We start from the raw sequence: 21,432 nt of genomic DNA, 5'->3' as shown, positions 1-21,432 counted from the left end.
TTGTTTTTAATTTTTTTAAGGACAAGGGAGACACAGGCGTGAATTTACATTTCATTCAGCCTTCCCTTCAGGCTTATTCATTTCACTTTTGGTGTGAAAAGGGCCTTTATATTTGCCAAAAACAGAACTTTTTTTTGTAGTTAAAGTGTAGATAAAAACATGCTACATGTCAACTAACTCTCTTTAAATCATTAGGCTGTCAGCCTAATATCTGCTAATACTTTATTTTGATAGTCCCCCAACAGTCATTCTCCTAACCCGAACACCATAACCTTAAACTTTAAACTCTCTAATGAGTGTTAGTTGACATGTAGTTGCAAAGTTGCTTATAGCTAGTAGAATATCTGAAGTGGACCGTCAAAATAAATTGTAACCTATTTTGGTTTAATGCTTATTTTATTCAGTCATTGTTTTAGTCAATCACATTTTTAAGTGTCTACTTTGTGATCTAGACTGGTTAGAGCTTCAATAATATCTGCATACTGTGTTTTGATTAAAGGTGGGGCAAGCAATATTTGAAAAATGCTGGTTGAAGTTGGTCGGACCGACACAATCAGACACAACAACAAACGTGTAGCCAATCAGCATTAGCATACACGTATGACGGTGGAGGAGAGAGAACGAGCAAGAGGAAGATCTGAAGAAAGACTGTAGAAAGAGAGATGGCTGAGAGACATTACAAAATAAAAAAGGTCATAAGAATATCATTGGAAAATGAAGGGTAATGATCAGGAAACGTGTTTTAGGACCCGTGTAAATATAAGAAAAGCACTGAAGAGAGTTAAGTGTGAAGGCCTGAAAACAGACGCGGAGGTTGCTTTGATTCCACTCCATACGTGAGTAACACTGGTTTTGAGTGCCATTGTTTGTCTGGAACAACAAACTCTTGTTTGTATTTACTCTTGTCGTGTGTTCATTATCTTTGCTTTATTTTTCATGAAGCATTATTTTGTTGCGCTTCTGCTACGATAAATAGATCTCCACTCTTGCATTGCGTCTGTAATGGAGGCCAGCTAGTGAGAGTTGTGCAGGCTGATGACTGCTAGAGAATGCAGTATTTACTGTTTAGCGTCCTTGTTAGTGCACCCGCCTCACCATGCCTGCGATCAGTTAGGATTGGAGGGTGAGCTTTGGAGGCGGCGCAAGGAAGAGAGAGGTGTGTTTGTTTGGGTTGATTTCAAATATCAACAATGTTCAGCAAATGACTTTGAGAAAAAACAACATACTGCACTTTTAAGTCAGAGAAACATATTAAAATAATGTAAAGGGCAGATAAAGGTTAATTATTATTTTTACAGTCAGAACAGAACATGGGGTTTTTAGAAAGAACACTCTACAATTATTTTATTTAAAATGGTTTAGAGACAACTATGTAAAACAGAAACAAAGGCAAATTAGGTTTTTGCTATCGACCCAAAAGTTCACTGAATCAGCTGTGGGACTCGATCCAATTAGATTCCACTTCTTCAGGGCTGATTCTGTAATTTGTTAGATCTCTGCTGATGGAGAATTTAGTCAAAGAGTGAGTGAAATGTGTGAGACCATTAGTGTGTCGTGAGAAACAGAGAAAGAAAGAAAGAAGGAGGGAGAAAACAGCAAACTGCAGCACTCCCTTTCTTTACATAGCCATTACCTCAATGAGCAATGAGCAACAAATACTGAGATTTGAGGTGGAAAGAGCAGGGTGGGGCACACCTCAGGAAGAGTGATTATAGTTAGGCATAAAGTGAGGTGATTAACCTTCATTTTCTTTTTTGAGAGATTCACAAAGTCTCAACAACATACTTAATGTAGATAGTATCAAGTTATATACTTTGACATCAAATCAAGTTATATACTTCATGACTTTTCCTAATTGGATTATAAGAAAAAGGTAATATTACTTGTATTTGGGGTCTCAGCATTATACAGTACCATCAGTAAAAAAAAATAATTGTTTTTTAAAGAAGTCTCTTTTTCTCAACCAGGCTGCATTTAAATTGATCATAAATTCAGTAAAAACAGTAATATTGTCAAATATTATTACTATTTAAAATGGCTGTTTTCTGTTTAAATGTGTTTTAAATTGTAATTTATTCCTGTGATTGCGTCATGAAGCACACATGAAATCAGTCCAATGGCTTGACAGACTGTCATGTGACGTCATCGACCAGGAAACTATAAAGCATACCTGGAACAAACAGTCACTAGCTTCTGACAGGCTGAAGCAAGTCACTCACAGGCATGCAGGAAGTATGGCTGGGCAACGCAGCGTCTTGTTCCCTCTTCAGGGAGCCAGGGTTACAAACGTAACCCGAGACGTTCCTTTTCAAGGGAACTCGAGCTGCATCGAGATGAGGTGGGAACACTATACTCACGACGCCATAGTAAAAAGTGCCTGTCCATGTGAAATCTCTGTGCACAGTAAGATGAAAGCACCTGCGCCCCTGGGGTGGAGCTGAGGTTAAGGTCATATAACCTCACTAATGTGTGCGGCTAGGCAACATCCCACCACATCACAAACATATTGGAGGGAAACTCCTGATGATAATGTTTTACACTATACACATAGTCTTTTGGTCTGACGCCTCACAGTACCACAAAGGAAACGTTACTAGAGGGCGTCTCCCCAAGGATACACCACTTAAAGGGAAGTGGTAAGCAGCTAAGGCTGCCATGTACACCTTTAGTGTGGAGAGGGATAGACATGCGGAGAATCTGTCCTACAGGAACTCCAGCACTGCACCCACTGGGCAGATAACTGGGTACGGCTGGTGCTATCCGAACCAGGAAGTGAAAAATATAAATTTCAAGGCATATAACTTCCTTGTGGAGGGAGCTCTGGAGTGGAGGATGGTCTCAACAATCTCACTTGAGAGAGCTGAACTTATGTGCTAGGCCCCCTCAGAGGCCTAGCCTAAAGTTTCAACAATTCTGGACGGGGGTGAAGGATTAACCCGCTCGCCTGAGAGAAAAGGTCCCTCCTGAGCGGAATCTCCAGAGGAGAGCCGTCAAGGAGAGACTCTAGGTCCGAGAACCATACTCAGGCCTGCCAAAACAGGGCTATTAACAGATGACGGGCCCCTACATGCCTTGCGCCGAGCAACCACTCATGATCGCCCCCCAAACTGTGACGGAAGCATTTGATGTTAGCATTACACAACGACAAGAAGCCCACAACCCTGGCCTTGGGCGAGGAACCAAGGTTTCTGCCACATGACTAAAGCACGTAGGCATCGCCGCGTGACCTTGATCATGCAAAATGGATTTCCCCTCATAGAAAACCCAAAAGTTATTACATTGGACGCAGCTGGCATGAGACCCAACAGTCTCTGAAACTATTTCACAGTGAGTGGCTGGCCTAGTTTTACCCCATTTTTACGGCTGAGAGAATCGATGCTATACGAGCAGGGGATAGTTGTGCCTGCATCGTCGTCAAATTCCAAACCATGCCTAGAAAACTGGTCCTCTGAGCTTGAAGGAGCACACTCTTTTTGGCGCTGAACCTCAGACCCAACTTTCTCATGTGAGACAGAACGACATCTCAATGCCGAACCGCCATCTGCTCGGATTGAGCACGCGAATGCCCTGGAGATCAATTTTGTGAAAGTGTGGGGTGATAAATTTAGGCCGAAGGGAAGAACCCGATATTGGTACACTGGGCACCCGAAAAGCGAACCTCAGCAACTTCCTGTGATGAGGATGGATGGCTACATGGAAGTATCGTCCTTCAAATCTATCATGACAAACCAGTCCTCGGATTGAGTCTGTGACACGATCTGTTTGAGTGTAAGCCTCCATTCTTCTTTGGAACAATGAAGTAACGCCTGTAAGAACATTGACTCCCTGCTGGGAGGAGGAACCCTTTCTATAGCCTCCTTTCGCAGAAGAGTCTGCTTCTTGCTCCATAACCAGAGCCTGCTCAGGGTCCACCACCATAGGGAGGACCTCTAGAAATCTGGGCGGACGAGAACCGAACTGAATTCTGTAACCCTTTTCTATTGTGAGCAGGACCCAACAAGACATATTTGGCACTCTCGAGTCAAACAGCCACCTTGGCGCCCTAAACGGCGAATCGGCAGGGAACAACAAACTAACTGTTATACGACTCTCCTCGGAGGATAGTTGAGAAATGCAGGCATCTCGGTGCCCTGAAGCGGCAAACCGGCATGGAGCAACCGAACTGGCAGTGCTGCGACCCTTCTCAGAGAGTCGTCCCCCGGATGGCGCAGAGGAGAAATGGGCATCGTGTTTTGATGAGGTGGTAACCGTTTCTCCCCGGAGGGGACTGCCCTCAGAAGTCTGATGGCCTCGTCATCAGGACTTCTTAGTCAAAGCCTTTTTTGAGATAATGACTGTCCTCAGATCGGTCTTATCCCAAGACGACTATGGCTGAGACTACTAAAGGAACCAGCCTCTCGAGACTCGAAGCTCGAGAAGCCAATCCGGCATCCTGAAACAGATGACTGGCAAGAAACAACCAAACTGACCCCTCTTAAACCCTCCTTCTACGAGTCAGACACTGGGACTAGAAGTTGCTGGAGGGTACAGAAGGGAGATGGGCACCATATAATGAAGTGTTATCCATTTCCCCCTGGGAATTCAGCATTTATTTCCTTCAGAATTAGTGTTGTCAAAAGTACCGACTTCGGTACCAAGTCGGTACTGAAATTGAAAAAATGTGACGCTTTGAGCGCTGTTGAGCGGAATCGTTAACACCTCGGAATGGCTGGCCATTGTCACGTGCTCATCAAATATGTCTGTGATTGGCTACAATGATCAGCGCTTCAAAAACATGTTGTAAATATACATCAATAACGCTCTTCAGCGAGCGATTACACAGATACACACGGGAGCGTTTGAAAGCAGGCGTCTATCAGCGGATCGATCCACTGGCGCTGATAGACGCCTGCTTTTGCTTTCAAAACACTTTCAAACACTTCCGTGTGCTCTTAAACGCTCCTGTGCGTTGATCATTGTAGCCAATCACAGACATATCCGATGAGCTCCTGAACACAATGGCCAATCAGAGGTGTTTATGATTACGCTCAACAGCGCTCAAAGCGTCACATTTTTTTAATTTCAGTACCGACTTGGTACCGAAGTCGGTACTTTTGACAACACTAATCAGAATTAAATGACTCCTCAAGATCAGATGAGTACATATTTAATTTTCTCAAAAATAATCAAGCCAAATATCAACCAGACAAGTAAACACGGTCTAGGTGAAAAGCTGAATATAGTGCATTAATATAGACATCAAATCAGAGTATTTAACATTTAATTTAATCAAAATGAAATGCAGCCAGAAACAAGCAGACACGAATACATGGTCTGAATGACAGGCTGAATATTCATATTATAATCTCAAACAAAAAGAACCATAGCCTAAATAATAGTATGCAAACACTAGTTTGCACACAATCATAAGAGAAAGAGATAAAGTGAATTCCCGTCTGATCAGTTCCCTGCACATATACAGTACATTGCGGAACCATTATCTACTACACGTTGCCTCGGCAAACGCGAGATGAGCCACTAGATTCTTATTGCAAACCCGTACTCTACGTGCTGCCTCGGCAAACGCGAGATCTGAGCCAAATAATCTTTATTTACTTTCTTCCCTCAAGAACAAAGCCAACAGGAGAAGAGCTAAAACTCTCGATAGTGCATATGTTACACGTCGGGAATTTATGAATGAACACTGTCAGCCCCCTTTTACTAGAGCTGACCGTGCATGCTCTGCTCCCAAACAAACAACACATAAATCGTCCGTGTAATGAAGCGAGGGCAGGGAGGAACACACCATCCAAAAAGCTGTTTGCTCGCCATTATACTCCTGTCTAGATAATATATTATTCTTGTGGACAAACAATACATAGACAGAAACAGTTTCACACAGAGCGCTTGATGCTGAAGACACAGAAGCTAGTGACTGTTTGTTCCAGGTATGCTTTATAGTTTCCTGGTCGATGACGTCACATGACAGTCCGTCACACCACTGGACTGATTTTATACGTGCTTCATGACGCAATCACGCAGAGGAGTTCCCACCGCGTCTCGACGCAGCTCGAGTTCTCTTGAAAGGAAACTTATTCCATTACGGAATAAAATTATTAATTACTTTCAAGAAAAACTGACCTCAAATAGTACTTTCAATGGTAGTATATATATGACGTTGTATTTGTTTGATTGTATTGTTCTACAATGTATTTTTGTTTTAGTTTTTTTTTGCCAGAAGGAAACAGAAGCTTATTTATTATATTGGATAACAGTCATATTGCCTACAGTGTGATAAAAAAAAAAAACAGGGTTAAAGCTTCAAACATTATGTCTACTAAGCCTTGATTAGTTCACATGAAAACATTAAAATAATTTGAAGGGAAAATATGAGAAGTGAATACAAAAGTTCAAAGTCAAAATGGAGATGCTTACACTTTCTCCTGGCATTCCCCTCTGTCCGATCTCACCATCCTCACCCTGCAGACAAGAGCACAAACTCACTTGCCAACAGCGCTGCAGCCCAGTATAAGTACATAAGAATAAAAATGAGATATTGGTGTGTCACTTCACTTGGACAAACGCACCCTTGGTCCGTCCTCTCCTGGAGAGCCTGGTAGGCCAATGGGACCTATCTCACCCTGAAAGAAAACGAAAGAGATGAAATGACAGAGAGAGAAAAAGAGTAAATGTATTATTACCGTCCCTGCCTGCCTGCCTGTTTTTGGCTCAGTGCATTGTTAGGGCTCATGACCACTATTTATAAGACTGCATCCCTATAAGAAGAGGATATAACATAGCGGGGCCTGTAATTACCCAGGGCAGGATTAGGAGGACAGCACTCAGGCTGGAAATATACACAGCTCCCTGTGATCTGCGGGCCTCTTTCACTACACCAGCCCAGGCCAAGCAAGCCACACTGCTGTGCCTAGCCTTCATTTGCCAGAGGAGCGCTAGCACGCCACACAACCCCCCTTGCCACTATAATGAGGTCAACTTCTCCTGCCACTATGACTGTCAGCACGCTAAACAAAACGTACAGCGGCAGACATGGAACATTTTTATAATGTACAAGTCTTGGTCTTGGCAGGAGCCGACAAGAAGCTTTTCAAGTGGAGTTAACTAAATACAGTAGATTTCTGTAGGAAAACTGCTGCTGAGGAATAAAAGGAAACCAGGCAAGAATTGTTCCCATAATCATAAAGCGCTGTTTGAGACAAGCTGGAAGTTTGATAATTGAGCATTAAAATACATTTTTTCTCACGGGTGGTGGTCAGGCTTGCGTTCTGCTGTCTAGAACGATTCGGTTTCAGTTAAACTATTACATCAATGATGGGAAACTAAGTATGAGGTTTCTTAAGAATAGCTCAGCACTTACTCTGTGTCCCTTATCACCAGGTAAGCCAGGAAGCCCATCAAATCCTCGGTCCCCCTGTTAGACAGCAATCGCAATGAGAATAAAAATAGAGCTGTCAAAGTTAGCAATGCACAAGGTTTACTGTTTTAGTGCATTTATTAAATATTCTTAATGTTATTTATTTTTGTTCTGTTGATTTTCAAAAAACTCGAACTGTGATTCGAACTGTGATTCGACTTAATCACAATTAATTGCATGTAAAATTTAAATTTGTAATCATGGATATTATTTATTATAAACATAATTATACTTAAACTAAAAAGGTATACCGTACTTCAAAAATATATTTAATTATAAATTTGTTTAATTTTTACCAAGTAGTTTTACTAAGTATCAGAAACCCAAAATTAATCTCTGTTTAATCTCTGATGATAAAATGAATAATTACAACCATTAAACATTATATTTGCAAGCTATTTTAGGCCTAAACTGCATATTATCAGTTTTTGTTTATCATTTAGAGGACATGATTAGTCAACTTTTAACTCTAAATCCTAATATAATTCCATTATAATAAATAAATGTTGCATTAATTGCATTATATTATTGTTGTTTATTATTATTTTAAGTTTAACGGGTACAAATTAACTAATTAACTCAAAATCAATAATTATACGACAGACATCCCTACTGATTTTCAATATAGAAGATATACAGTGCTATGCATAAGTTTAGACACCCATGCTAAAGTTGCCTAAAAAGAGGAATAAAAAATCATCTTTTGGAAATTTATCTTAATGCCTTAATTTAAAAAATGAGGAAAACTCCAACCTTTAAGGACACCAATTTTATTTGTGAATGAATAATGTATCGTAAAAAAATAAATGTTCTTCCTTAAAATACAGGGTGCATAAGTTTGGACACCCCTATGTTAAATTCCCATAGAGGCAGGCAGATTTTTATTTTTAAAGGCCAGTTACTATATGGATCCAGGATACTCTGCATCCTGATAAAGTTCCCTTGGCCTCTGGAATTAAAATAGCCCCACATCATCACACACCCTTCACCATACCTAGAGATTGACATGGTTTAATTTCAGTTAGCCTAAAAGCTGGTTTAATTTGCATTGAGATATGATCTTACGGAGAGTACCCCATGCCAATCTCCAGGTATGGTGAAGGCTATGTGATGATGTGGGGATATTTTAATTCCAAAGGCCAAGGGAACTTTATCAGGATGCAGAGTATCCTGGATCCAGGAAATAACTGGCCTTTAAAAATAAAAATCTGCCGGCCTCTATGGGAATTTAACATAGGGGTGTCCAAACTTATGCACCCTGTATTTTAAGGAAGAACATTTATTTTTTTACAATACATTATTCATTCACAAAGAAAATTGGTGTCCTTAAAGGTTGGAGTTTTCCTCATTTTTTAAATTAAGGCATTAAGATAAATTTCCAAAAGATGATTTTTTATTCCTCTTTTTAGGCAACTTTAGCATGGGTGTCTAAACTTATGCATAGCACTGTAGTGTTAGTGCTAACTGTGTTACAGTGGAGTCAGAGATGATTTTACCTTGGCTCCTGATTCTCCAGGAATTCCTCTGGCTCCATCGGCTCCATTTCGGCCCTGTAAAACCAGGTCACATCATCAGCCTGATGCTATGTGCTACGAGCATGTTAATGTGCTTAACATATGTTTTAAACAACTGCAGAGTCGATGCGAGACAGGAGATGACGTGAAGTGAGCGAATACACCCAAAGACAACCTAAATAAGGTGTGTTGAGTCTACAGCACGTTTGAGTACCGAGTTATTGTGGCAATTTGACTCATTTATAACGAAACTGTGAATAAACTGTGTCAAAGGAGAATCTGAGAAACGTTTGGCACTAAAACTGGCAGATGTGGATGCGAATCCAATGGACATCTGTCATTCTGTTAAGCTGAAACAGGTAAATTAAGGTCAAGGCTAATAGACACAGACAGTTTCACGGAAAATCTGGTGCATGGTTGGAGAGCGAACACTGGGCTACTTGCGTAAAGCTTTTCTGCTTCACTTTGCCAGTACTTCAGCAGCAGTATTGCAGATGTATTATGTATATGTCACCTTTTTGCCTTTTCAACTCTAATGTCATGTCGTGTGGCAGACCAGAGACTAAATGACAGCATGAGCAGATTTTTCCAATTCTTACCCTCTTGCCTGATTTTCCAGGTGATCCATTAGGGCCTTGAAGTCCTCTTGGCCCCTTAAAAAAAACACATAAAATTCTGTAATGAAAACGTCTACTGATAAATGGCAAGTGAAAAAAAAAACCCTGTGACATAATTACTTTTAAAACGTTTAAAGCGTTATTTTTATGTAAAGTAACACTTAAAGTTCAATACTTTTTCCTCAACATCAGCTGACTGAGACTGTGCTCCAGAATTAGAAGCGCATATGTTTTTTACACTAAAGTGCTATTTGACTGCGGACAAGTGTTTATCCCCAACATATTTTGCATTCAATTGCATATAAGCTATACATCGAAAAGGAGCAAGCTAATTGTTTTGACAGCGTTAAAATTTATGACCTGTGGGTTCCAAGTCAGAGCAAATCTCTTCATTTATTCGCAACAAATAATGACTACAACTGGATTCCACTGAAGGACTTTTTTTTTGTTTAAAAGCAGTATTTTTACGTTTTTAAAAAGATAATTTGAGTGGGCTGAAAGCACCTTTAATTATCCAAAAACTGAATTTTAATCATATTATTCTGAAAAAAAAAACCATTAAATAAATAATAAAACAAAGTGTAAAATTATATGATTATGTAACGTGCTTATTGTATAATAACACATTGCCCTCAACCTAAGGAGACAAGTACACTACCATTCAACAGTTTGGGTTCAGTAAGGTTTATTTATTTATTTTTAAAAGGGATACTTTTATTCATCAAGCATGAATTAAAATGATCAACAGTGACTGTAAAGACATTTAAAATGTTACAATATTTCTGTTTTAAACAATTGCTGTTCTGTCAGTCACTGTCCACTGAAATATTAAGCAGCACAACTATTTTCAAAATTGATATAAAAATAAGAAATGTTTCTTGAGCATCCGATCAGCATATTAGAATGATTTCTGAAGGATAATGTGACACTGACGAGTAATGATGCTGAAAATTCAGCTTTACCATCACAGGAATAAATTAAATTTATTAAATCAGAAAACAGTTATTTTAAATTGTAATAAGCCTAAACAGCCTTGGTGAGCATAAGAGACTCTTCAAAAACTGTTGAAGGGTAGTGTAAATATGAAACACTAGCAAAATTATCATAATGTCTCAGGAATACATTATTCTATACTGTAATTACACAAATGAAAGTAGTTAAAACAGGACTGTAAAGTCTAAAGAGAAAGTCACCTGTGGGCCAGGATCTCCACCTTCTCCTTTAGCACCATTTGCACCAGGACCACCCTGAAACACACACATACAGATGAGTTTTAGGTCTCACACACCTTTCCAAACACCAATATCATATGCGCGGAGCTGTGTTTGGGTCACACGCTGGCAACCCAAACACATTCCTCTGCCATTGCTTTTAAAGGGCATTTAATTTGGAGGCAGCTGTAGAAAAGAATGAGAGAAATTCTATGGGCATTCTTAGAATGATTCATCGCAAGCGGATGAAATACAGCAACACAAAAATGACAAAGGAAATTTGAGAAAGGAATGTGAAAATAAACAGCAGAGACAGCCTGAAAGCACATCAGCACAGAAGAACTGTTCATTTTCTGGTCATAAATCACAGCAAGATGAATGTAACATATGTTCCTATCACTGTTTGTGTGATGATGTCAACTGAAGGAAGTTGGGTTCAAAAGGAAGATACGGGAAAAGAAAAAGAGACATTTCTGAACGTAAATCTTGGCATGCATGTGGCTTTTAGATGATGTTTATTTAAGCAGCAGGCGGCTCATCTGTGTTCTTCATCTATATTCAAAATAATAGATAAATAAAATGTATTTAACTAAACAAGCATCACAAATTAATTTCATTGTGTACAATATATTTTTACGAAGCTTGTAAAATTGTTTAATTAATGGATTTAATGTACGACTACATGAAGAATATCTGTAAACTATAATCAGATGTACAAAAATCCAGATTCAGACTGTCACAGATGAATGAATGAATGAATGAATGAATGAATGAATGAATGAATGAATGAATGAATGAATGAATGAATGAATGAATGAACTTTAGGTAAAAAGCTACATTTTGTAAAAAATTAAATAAATAAATATTACAAAAATTGTGGTAGTATTTAGTAATATAATTGAGTAACATTGTTTTATTTAGCTGAAAATTAATTGTGTTGATAAATATTGAGCATTTTTATGTATGTCAGTTAGCGATGGGACACTTACTACGGGGCCGGAGCGTCCTGACAATCCCATTGGACCAGGTGGTCCCCGCATAGTCAACTGCAAGGCCAAAAAAATAAGAAAAACATTGCAAAGCTGACATTAACTGCAGTAGAGTACATAAGTTGTATTACTGGCAACTGGTAAATCTCCATGTACCATAGAGTGTTATGAGAGCTATAAACCTGCCTTGGTTTTAACAGTCGCTTTAAACTTGCTCATTTACATTCTCTGCACCTAACACACTTTTTTTCAGCCAAAAAATAAAATAAAATAAAAATAATTCAAGGCAACATGAACAATAGTACACACCCGGGCCTGGGCGAGGATGGCTTGGGCCTGAGCTTCTTGTGCCGTCACCACTGGACCTTTTGAAGATTCTCCACCAGCGCGGAACTGTCAGAGAAACAAACACAGAAATCGCAAGTTTATTTCAGTACTTTTACTGCATGCTGGAATTTAGAGGAGCCACTGGAGTTGCTACAACATAAAGTGGCTTCGTCAGTCTTGTCATTATGTGTTTGGATCTGGGCTGCAAAGTGCCAGTTTGTGTAGAGTTACTGTAGACGGCTGGGTGTAGCGCTAGTGCAGTGGGGTTACTGGGTGGGGTTGGGGCTCTTCACAGCTGTAACAATTCATAACCCTCTTGGACGTTTACAATGACAGTACTTTGTCTAATGTTAGAGGAAGTGGCCATTTGCATCTGATCTGAGATAAGTTTGGTGGTTTCTCTGAGATTAAGGGCTGGAAAATCTTGTCCTCCATCCGAATCATTGGAAATGTATGGGTTGGAGAAGCTTACCGGCAACATAAGGATGGTGCCAGAGGGCCCAGGAGCTCCATCTCCGCCTGGCAAACCCGGACGACCAGGAGGACCCTGCGAGAAGACGAGAGAGAGAGAAAAGAAGGAGGGAGAGCAGAAGGAAATGAGGCATAAAGCGTGAGGGAAACAAACGTGTAAATGGCCGGACAAAAAAGAAAACTACAGGCATGGAAAGAGCATCAGGCCGGTTTCTTTGAAGTTTAAAATACACACAAGCAAATGAAAAATACTGTAGGATCATTTTAAATTGTCGGTTAGGTAACCTAAATCTACTCAAAATCCCTAAACAGTTCACATAAACAAAAATCACAAAAGCTTGACTGAACTGTTTAGAGAAAAATGCTGTGGCTCTTTCACAAATTGCACCTAAACTGCAGGAGGTTTCCGCAGCGTTCCTTACACCCAAAATCAAAAATAGCTAATGTGCTAAAGCCCCGTCATTATCCCATAAAAATACACTTTATTTCGCTTTATATTTATATGGAGGTTTATGCGTGTTTTGTGTTGTTTATAGTTTCCTTTCATTGCGTTGTTTATTTGTGTGTGCGCTCGTAATGAAAGTGACACCCCACAAGGAAAGCGAGGAGGACTAACGCATGCACACACATTATAAAGGAATGCTGCTAGGGTAGTTTTGTGAAGAGATCTCTTTAGCAGCCATGTCACGCTCCTCTTGTAGACGGCTCACTTTAAATTGTTCCCATATGACGGTATAATTGTGCGAGTGTGTGTGTGCGTATTGTGAAGGCTGGGCAAACTTCCCTTCTATGTAACATATACACTGACACCTAGCGTACATGCGCTTCCGTATATATAGTCAGGAGAATGTGTGGTGTAAAAGGGTCAGGCCATCAAGGGAAGTGGCCATCGTTGTTAATTGTGTATTTTCGTCTACAGAGTTTGGCTTCATATGAGAAGGAGCTGATGGACATCAAAGTGAGACTGGGAAATCGCTTTCCCTCACGGACAAAAAATCTCTTTGTGCTGAGAGATGCAGGACAGTGAAGGTGGGAGTGCCCTTCCCAGAATGCATTGGAAGGGTTAACTCTGCGGGAGGTGGAGAAGAGGAGGCCAAGCTCCACCACCGTAAAGAGGAAAAAAAGTCCAGCTGTTTGATTGTATGGAGGACAGTTATACTCTGTGCAATAATCTACATTGAGCATTTACAATCCTGAAAAATGGTGCGAACTGCACTGGACATAAGGATCAACTGGAGAATGAGTATGTGTTAATGTGTATGTGAGGTTATAAGGTCTGCTGCTCCTCTGGAAGTGTTATTAGTGTGAGGATTTATAGACAGATCTGGTTTCAACGTGGTCTCCCAGGTCTTTCTAATACACACATCTGCTCGTTCACATAGTTAAGTCACGCTGCTTGTCATTAGCTTATTCTCTCAATGCAAACTTTACCATTGTCTTTATGTGGAAGTCAAAAGCTACTAACTTCTCTAATAAAGTGAAAAGGGGCTGTGAAAAGTTCTGCCAGGGCTACTGTTACCTATAACTGGTGTATCTACATCAATGAGATGTCTGAACGCCACAACAAGCATTATGAGTAACGCAGATGAGGGAGGATTTTCGGAGAAACGTGAACTTACTCTCTCACCAGGATCTCCGTGGAGGCCCGGGGAGCCTTGTATACCTGGAGTACCGGGGACGCCCTGAAAAAAAGACATGCAAATGTAATGTAACATACACAGAAACACTCACGCCAACTCCATGCTGACATTTTCCATAACGTGTTTTTTCCTATGGAGTTTCTCCATGTGTGAAGAGTGTGGAAAAAATGTGATACTCACGGCGGGCCCTGATGGTCCTGGGGGTCCCTCTATAAGCATCCCCTGAATAGAATCGAAGAAGAGAGAAGAAGAAAAACATGAGTAGGGTAGCATGCTGGGAAGGCCGTAAATCTCACAGTTTGAGCAGCGCAGACATAAAAAAGAAAATCAGTGATGAACGAAGAGGAACCCATAAATGTGGCTCATTAGTTCAACTGAACAAACCTCCTGTTTTCCACTATTAAAGAAAAGTGAATGATGCAACTGCTGTCAGAATCTGATTAATAATACGTTGACATTTGAAAGTATTAATGTAAAAATCTTCTTTCCAATTACTACCATCTTACCATTCCCGTACAAAGAATAATTGGGTGGTAGGAGCGACTATGCCATATTACAAAAGCAGTTCCAATAAATAAAAGTAATAAAATAAAATAAACCATTTGAACTTTTTATTCATCAACGAAACATGAAATATTATGGTTTCTACAAAAATATTTAAGTAGCACAACTGCTTTCAACCATTTAAAAACATATTCAAACAGAAAGTATCATTTTAAAAAGTAATAATTTTTTAATATATATATATATTTTTTTTTTACTGTATCTTGATCACATAGATCCAGCCTTATAGTGAGCATTAGAAACTTCTTTCAAAAACAGAAAACATACTAATCTTACCAAGCCTAACATTTTTAGCAGTAATGCATTTGTATTAATATTTAAATATTTAATTATATTTTGCTTGATATAATATTTTATATACAACGTTTATCAGCCTACCATATCCTGAACTGACACCATATTAAGTGGGGGAAATCTTATGCGTTATTATAGTTGCATTTGATTTGGTAAAAAATAGTAAAAGCCTCATGCAGAGAGTTTACCTACCGGCTCAATGACTGCAGGTTCACCTTTTTGCCCCTTCTCACCACCATAGCCTCCACCAACCTACAACAGGGGCAAAAACAAACTGAAATTTAATGACAGGGGAAGTACTTCTCCTGTAGTCCAAACAACTGTAAAACACTACATTAAGCACTACAGCTAGTGCCCAAAATGGTCTGCATCACGCAAAGAGTACAACGCCACTGAGGTCAGTGTGTGCTTGTGTGCAAGTGTCTGTGTGAACGTTAAACTGTGAAAATAAGTCTCATGTTATATCAGATCAACACTGCAATCACACTGCTAACATTTCATTTCCTGTCTCCCACACACCACAAGCAAAACGGCTACAATTGAGAGACTTTCACATGCTGCTGTGTTAGCAGAGCAGACATACTGAAATGTAGGAAATTAAATATCCATTATTTCAAGTATTAGGAGCATTAGAAGCACAATTATGAGGTTACAATAACATCAAATAAAAAACAATGCTAGACAATTGCTTGCTACACAATTGACTTGATTCCAGCATAAAGAAGACTCACATTACTCTCCGTGACCTGCGTTTCGGCAGGTCGGCCCGGTCCGAACTCATCCTCGTAGGTGGATCCAGTGGGTTTGGCAGCATTACCATTAGTATTGTAGTCATAGAATGAATCATCATAATTGCTGGGGTCTAACTCTTTTGCATCATATTCGTTAATGTCGTATTCCTTAAAGTCCTGGGTTTCGGCTTCATTAGTGTTTTTGGACTCCACAATTTCCACATTCTCATCGATGGCAATGGTGGGATCCACTCCAACTTCTTCCATCCCTGTAATGTAGTCGTCAACAATTTCCTCTTTTGGCAAAGGATTCTGCCAAGCCAGGGGAGGCAGGAGGTCAACGGATAAAGGGAACAGGGAAGACAGTCAATAAACACACCAAATAAAACTAATTAACTCTTTAATGAAGCTCTACATGTAAAATTGCACTGGGAAGCATAATTTTAAATGGTATCATTTTGGTTCTGACAAGGGGTGTCCAATACTGCTCTTGGAGGGACATTTTCCTATAGAGCTCCAACTCCAAATAAATGATGTCATTTTAAAAAAATTTTGAGGAGCACGTTCAGATCATTAACATAATTAACACGAGTGGAGAACATTCAGTTAATCAACAATAAGAGGTATTATAGCAGACTGACCTCTGTTCGTTTACAGTTTATCAGCATCCCTCCACCGCCCCTTTTCCACACTTTTAGTTCTAACTATTCCAACCGGGGGAGTACTCTGGGTTCGGGCCTCATTCCGAGCCCTCCCCCCGGACAGCACGCCAAATACGCATAAAGCTTTACTCCATCTAATTATATGTAAGTGTGAACTCGTGAAACACACATGAACCGGTTAATCAAGGTCTTACTGGGCCTACTAGAAACTTCCATGCAGGTTTGTTGAGGCAAGTTAGAGCTGAACTCTGCAGTACAGTGACCCTCCAGGAGCAGTTTTGGACAGTGTGTATTTGCTCTAATGTCTGTTCAATATATAATATAATCTTTATTAAAAAATAGACAATGTTCAAACTGAAGACCACAGTACATGGCAACTTGACCACATGACAGACTGCATACAGTACATCCACTATTTGTTTGCAGATGGCATTTAGTTTTTTTAGTTTTTTACTGGAAAGTTGTTTTGGCGTCAAGTCTGGCAGTCTTCCTCACCCAGGGGCCTTGATGCATTGAACAAAAGGAATTAACATTTCTCCAGTTAATCCCAGCCTTTGTATTGTACACCAGGCGTGCTTTATGAGGCTGCGTCAGTCAATGTAGGTGTATCATTTGAAGCAGACATTTGGCCATCGCTAAATGCAGGACATACTGTTCTGGTTAAAGCTGGATGTTCCTCATTTAAACTTCATTCATGTGATGTCTTAGAACAGACTGTGACAATCATCAAACTTTGGAAATAACATAAATCAATACTTTCAGTTGAACATAATTATTAAATGGAGGTTTTGACGGTGTAACCATAAAAATCTGACTAATGTACAACCGGTCAGTTAAGACAAACCAAAACAAATGACCTCAAGCAGAGTTGGCATCTCATTTAGTAGCAATATGGTATATAACAATTACTTTAATTTATCAGAAAATAAGGTGCAAAATAGTTTTCTAAAGTCAGCAAATTTGATTTCATTTATCACCTGCACCAAAATAAAGATATTTGAATAGAATCCCTCTTAAAATAGACAATGGAAAATAAAATGTAGGAGCATGCAGATCTTTACCTCATTGGCTGGAACGGAAGGGGCTTCAGTGCCATAGTCCTGCTCAACATAGTAGTCAGCCGTGTCAGCAGTGCTGGGCTATGAGTAAACGTCACACAAGAGATTCACATGTGAATGTTTATTTATTCTTCATTAAAACAAAACAAAACAAAACAAAAAACGCTTATTCTTAGTTGTTTATATCTGAATTTGAAATATGAACCGTGTTTAACTGCAAGTAAAAGTTGGATTTGCAAGTAAATAAAATTCAACAGCTGGCCAGTAACTTTAAACTTCAACATAATAGACGGTTTAAATCACTTTGAAAGAAATCAAACTGTCCACAAATAAAAAAATGCTTTTTACTTTCACCTCAGAGCAACATTTAACATCAGAAATTGATATAGGATATAATGTTTTGTGCTGCTTTTCTAATGTGTAAGAAAAAACAGCTAGATTTAGTTTTTGTTTTTACATTTAGACAGTATTACTGTCACGGGTTGTGAGGGAGATATTAAACACACAAAGAAGACGATGAAAGCTAACAGGCTTTCATGATCCAACTGGATGATCCAACAAGGTACATCCAAAACAACTACACATACGAGACCCGATCATGAACACAAACTGAACTGAACTTAAATAGTGAGAGGATAATGGAGACGTGAACACCCGAACACAATGACACACACCTGAACTGAGTAAAGAATCAAATTAACAACCATGACGACAAACTAAGGTGAAAACACAAACCATCTGATGAAAACTAAGATTAAACCTAACCAGATAACCCTGACAAGTATTAGTTATGTGACAGTATTACAGACTATTTTTGACACAATACAATATTTTCTCAATAATACGTCCAGGTGCATTTGAGTGAAAGTATGGATGAAAGTGATGGCATTTGAGAAGAGAGAAAGGCAAATTGAATGAGGACAACAGAACAGTAGAGCGTAATAAATCAGAGAACACACAGTGTGAAAATGGGCGGGCTGAAGAAAATCCCCAGTGATTGACATTCACCTGGGCCATGCAGATGTGTGTGTTTACCTTGGTCTCAGGCTGGACGTTGTCAGTGGGATTTTCAGTGGCAGTCACTTCTTCTGTGTAGTCGTAGAACTCATTATAATCCGTGTATTCAGTATTGTACTGAGAGAGAGATAGGTGCATGTTAGAAAGAAAGACTCGGATCTTAAGATTCAAGTCCCTATATACAGTTTAGAGGCCTCGGAACGTATTTGAACACTTTTTGAATACCTGATGTCCAAAAATGTGTAAACTTCGCAGACAAAATATCAAAACAAGGGGCATTTATTTTTTGCAGTAGCCATAATTTTCAACAATATATCTATTGTTTTGTCATTTTCAACCTGTAACACTTTTTATGTGAATATGTTTTGCTTGAAAAATGTTTGCTCTATATTTCTATATATATATAATATATTTCGCAACATAATGTTCATAAATTACACAAGTTTGGCTTAAGTGTTCAAATACTTTTGAGGTCACTGTATACTAAAAGGAAGATGAATTGTATGATATATTAATGGTATATCACACAAAATACAAATTGATAAGAACTTAAAGGATTAGTTCACTTTTAAAATGAAAATTCTGTCATCATATACTCACCCTTAAGTTGTTTCAAACCTGTATGAATTTCTTTCCTCTGCTGAACACAAAGGAAGATATTTAGAAGAATGTCAGTAACCAGACAGTTTTTGGTTCCCATTGACTTCCATAGTATATTTTTTTCCTATAAATAAATTCATACAGGTTTGAAACAACTTAAGGGTGAGTATATGATGACAGAATTTTCATTTTAAAGTGAACTAATCCTTTAAATCATGCAAAATGTGCTTGTTAAAGCCATTGACATGATGGGTGATCAGTGAGCTACATACATCTTTTGTAGTTCAAATATTTAAGAACTTTAATTTCTCTGATCTTCCCCATCTGTTGAAAACATCAAATTAATAATATCAAATTTCTTTGAATGATTTGATGTCTTACATGGCACTTTTTTTATCCAAAAGCATATGGTACAAAAAGCCCAGATTAAATGCTTTGAGTACATAAAACATGAACAGAATGGATTTCTGCATGAATCCATTTGTACACACAGTGTCCAATCAAATTCAATTCATGTTTCATGAATAAAACAAAATGATTCAATGTAAGCAATGATTAACAGTACAAAGAAAAAAAGAGACAGATAAACAGAGCAAAATATGAGAAAATTCAAAAATCTTCATTAAGTGTGACTGAGGAATTCCTGCCTCTGTTTAGACTCCTTTACACATTTTACAAGATCTTTACTAGTTCTTAACTAGTAAAGAATGCCATCATGTACACACATACAACGATTTAGCCCAGCACACCATGTAGTTTTGGATATTCTGTAAATTCTGTCGCAAAATCTATACATCATAAAGCCTTTTATTTTTTGTATTTTTAGGTTTGGTCTTAAAAATGGCTGTGAACACAAAAGCAAACCAGGACTAAATGTATCTTGGAGTCTGGACCAAAAGAACCAAGAGAACCGAACTACACGTGTGAACCATAGACTGTAAAAAAACACATCCTTAAAGATAGATAATGAGATAAGCAACCTGCCTGCTAATGCTATAGTTTATCTTGATCAAATTTGAGCCACCTGCCATATCAGTCCACTGTTTTTTAGCAAACTTTAGGTCAATTTTTAATATTCAGTAAAGAGAATTTTTAATAATTACGAAAAAACAAATACGACAAGCGACAAGTTCATTATTACAGGCCGTTTAAAATAGCTGAGGAACAGAAATTTGGCACATAAAAAACAGGCACGTGTTTATAATAAGCAACGACTTGAAATGCATTTTTTCAATCAGAATTTAACTATCCAATCAGAGTCTGAAGTATAAATGAGGAAACTTTATGGAAACACCTCTTAGACATGACAAGATCGCAGTGTTAATGTAAAAGACCTGTTCTGGTTTTTTACATTTCATTTTGTTGTGTGAAGTTAAACAGTGCACATGGTACATAATTTTCCTATGTCACACATGGTATGTTGCTATTTATAATTAATTTATTGGATAATTCTGCTTCTCATAAAGTGTACTTATTAAACGTAACACTCCCATGCCACTTTGCACACAAAACTTTTTGAAAGTTGTTAATGTACTTAAATGGCAGTCAATTTAGCATTTCAACAAAGAGCTATTGTTAAGTCCTTCCCAATAATTAAATGGCATTTATAAACAAACAATTATAAACAATCGTGAGCTTGTTTTCCTCTATGATTGTAATAAGGTGCACAAGCATAAGGTGAGGTAAAACAGATTAAGTTAACAGGCATTCTGTGATGTGCCTTTGTCCATCAGAGAGGAATGAAATTAAGTCCCAATGCATCAGCTGAGCTAATAAAAATAACAGGAAAAAAAGGAAAAAAAGAACTGAGGCTTGGTGGACTGGCTGCTTTCCACTGGCTACAGAAAAGAAGCTAAAAGGAAGAAATATCCAGCTGCGAGTCAGTTTACGGCATTAAAGGGTCTTGCCAGGCTTGGAGCCTGCCCTGGCTGTAGCTGGGTGAAAGGCATAAATATCGTCCTGGGCCATTAAAAACGTGTCCCCGTTTCCCACACGTGTCTTAAAGCATTTGAAATGGCGCAGGGGAGCTCCTCGCAGGGGAATAGAACGGACCTCCGTCTAAAGTTCTCTGCTCTTCCTAATGTAGATATAGATGTTAGATTGCTGATGCCGGGGTGAGTTATAGCACTTAAGTTAACACGGATTATAAAGCTATATTTCATCTGTTTTTAAAAAGCTGACTATATAGTTATGTAATTTGTTTTGATCATTCTGTATTAATTCACTAATTTGTCTATTGGTTTTGCTCTGGCGTTCTCCACGATACATGAAGCTACATTTTCCATCCCCTGTTGTGGCGTAGTTCTCAATACCCCAAGCAGCA

At 38.7% G+C, this 21,432-nt stretch overlaps 1 protein-coding gene across 2 annotated transcripts in view; it reads right to left on the bottom strand.

The window, feature by feature from the left end:
• The window catches only part of col11a1b (collagen, type XI, alpha 1b), an 86,630-nt gene that overhangs the window by 40,833 nt on the left and 24,365 nt on the right, over positions 1-21,432 (bottom strand). For both annotated transcript variants that reach the window (XM_079614493.1, XM_079614494.1), the window contains 15 exons: positions 18,528-18,626; positions 17,496-17,573; positions 15,773-16,084; positions 15,234-15,293; positions 14,364-14,405; positions 14,163-14,225; positions 12,545-12,619; positions 12,055-12,138; positions 11,746-11,802; positions 10,739-10,792; positions 9,528-9,581; positions 8,911-8,964; positions 7,358-7,411; positions 6,567-6,620; positions 6,415-6,459 (listed from right to left, as the gene is read on the bottom strand). In XM_079614493.1, coding sequence (XP_079470619.1) covers positions 6,415-6,459; positions 6,567-6,620; positions 7,358-7,411; positions 8,911-8,964; positions 9,528-9,581; positions 10,739-10,792; positions 11,746-11,802; positions 12,055-12,138; positions 12,545-12,619; positions 14,163-14,225; positions 14,364-14,405; positions 15,234-15,293; positions 15,773-16,084; positions 17,496-17,573; positions 18,528-18,626 — 1,185 coding nt within the window. The remainder of the gene's footprint in view (positions 1-6,414; positions 6,460-6,566; positions 6,621-7,357; positions 7,412-8,910; positions 8,965-9,527; positions 9,582-10,738; positions 10,793-11,745; positions 11,803-12,054; positions 12,139-12,544; positions 12,620-14,162; positions 14,226-14,363; positions 14,406-15,233; positions 15,294-15,772; positions 16,085-17,495; positions 17,574-18,527; positions 18,627-21,432) is intronic.

Source organism: Phoxinus phoxinus (genome assembly GCF_949152265.1).
Source record: "Phoxinus phoxinus genome assembly, chromosome: 5".
Classification (NCBI taxonomy): Eukaryota; Metazoa; Chordata; class Actinopteri; order Cypriniformes; family Leuciscidae; genus Phoxinus; species Phoxinus phoxinus.
The sequence above is the reverse complement of the archived record's forward strand: the minus strand, read 5'-3'. Positions and strand labels throughout refer to the sequence as shown.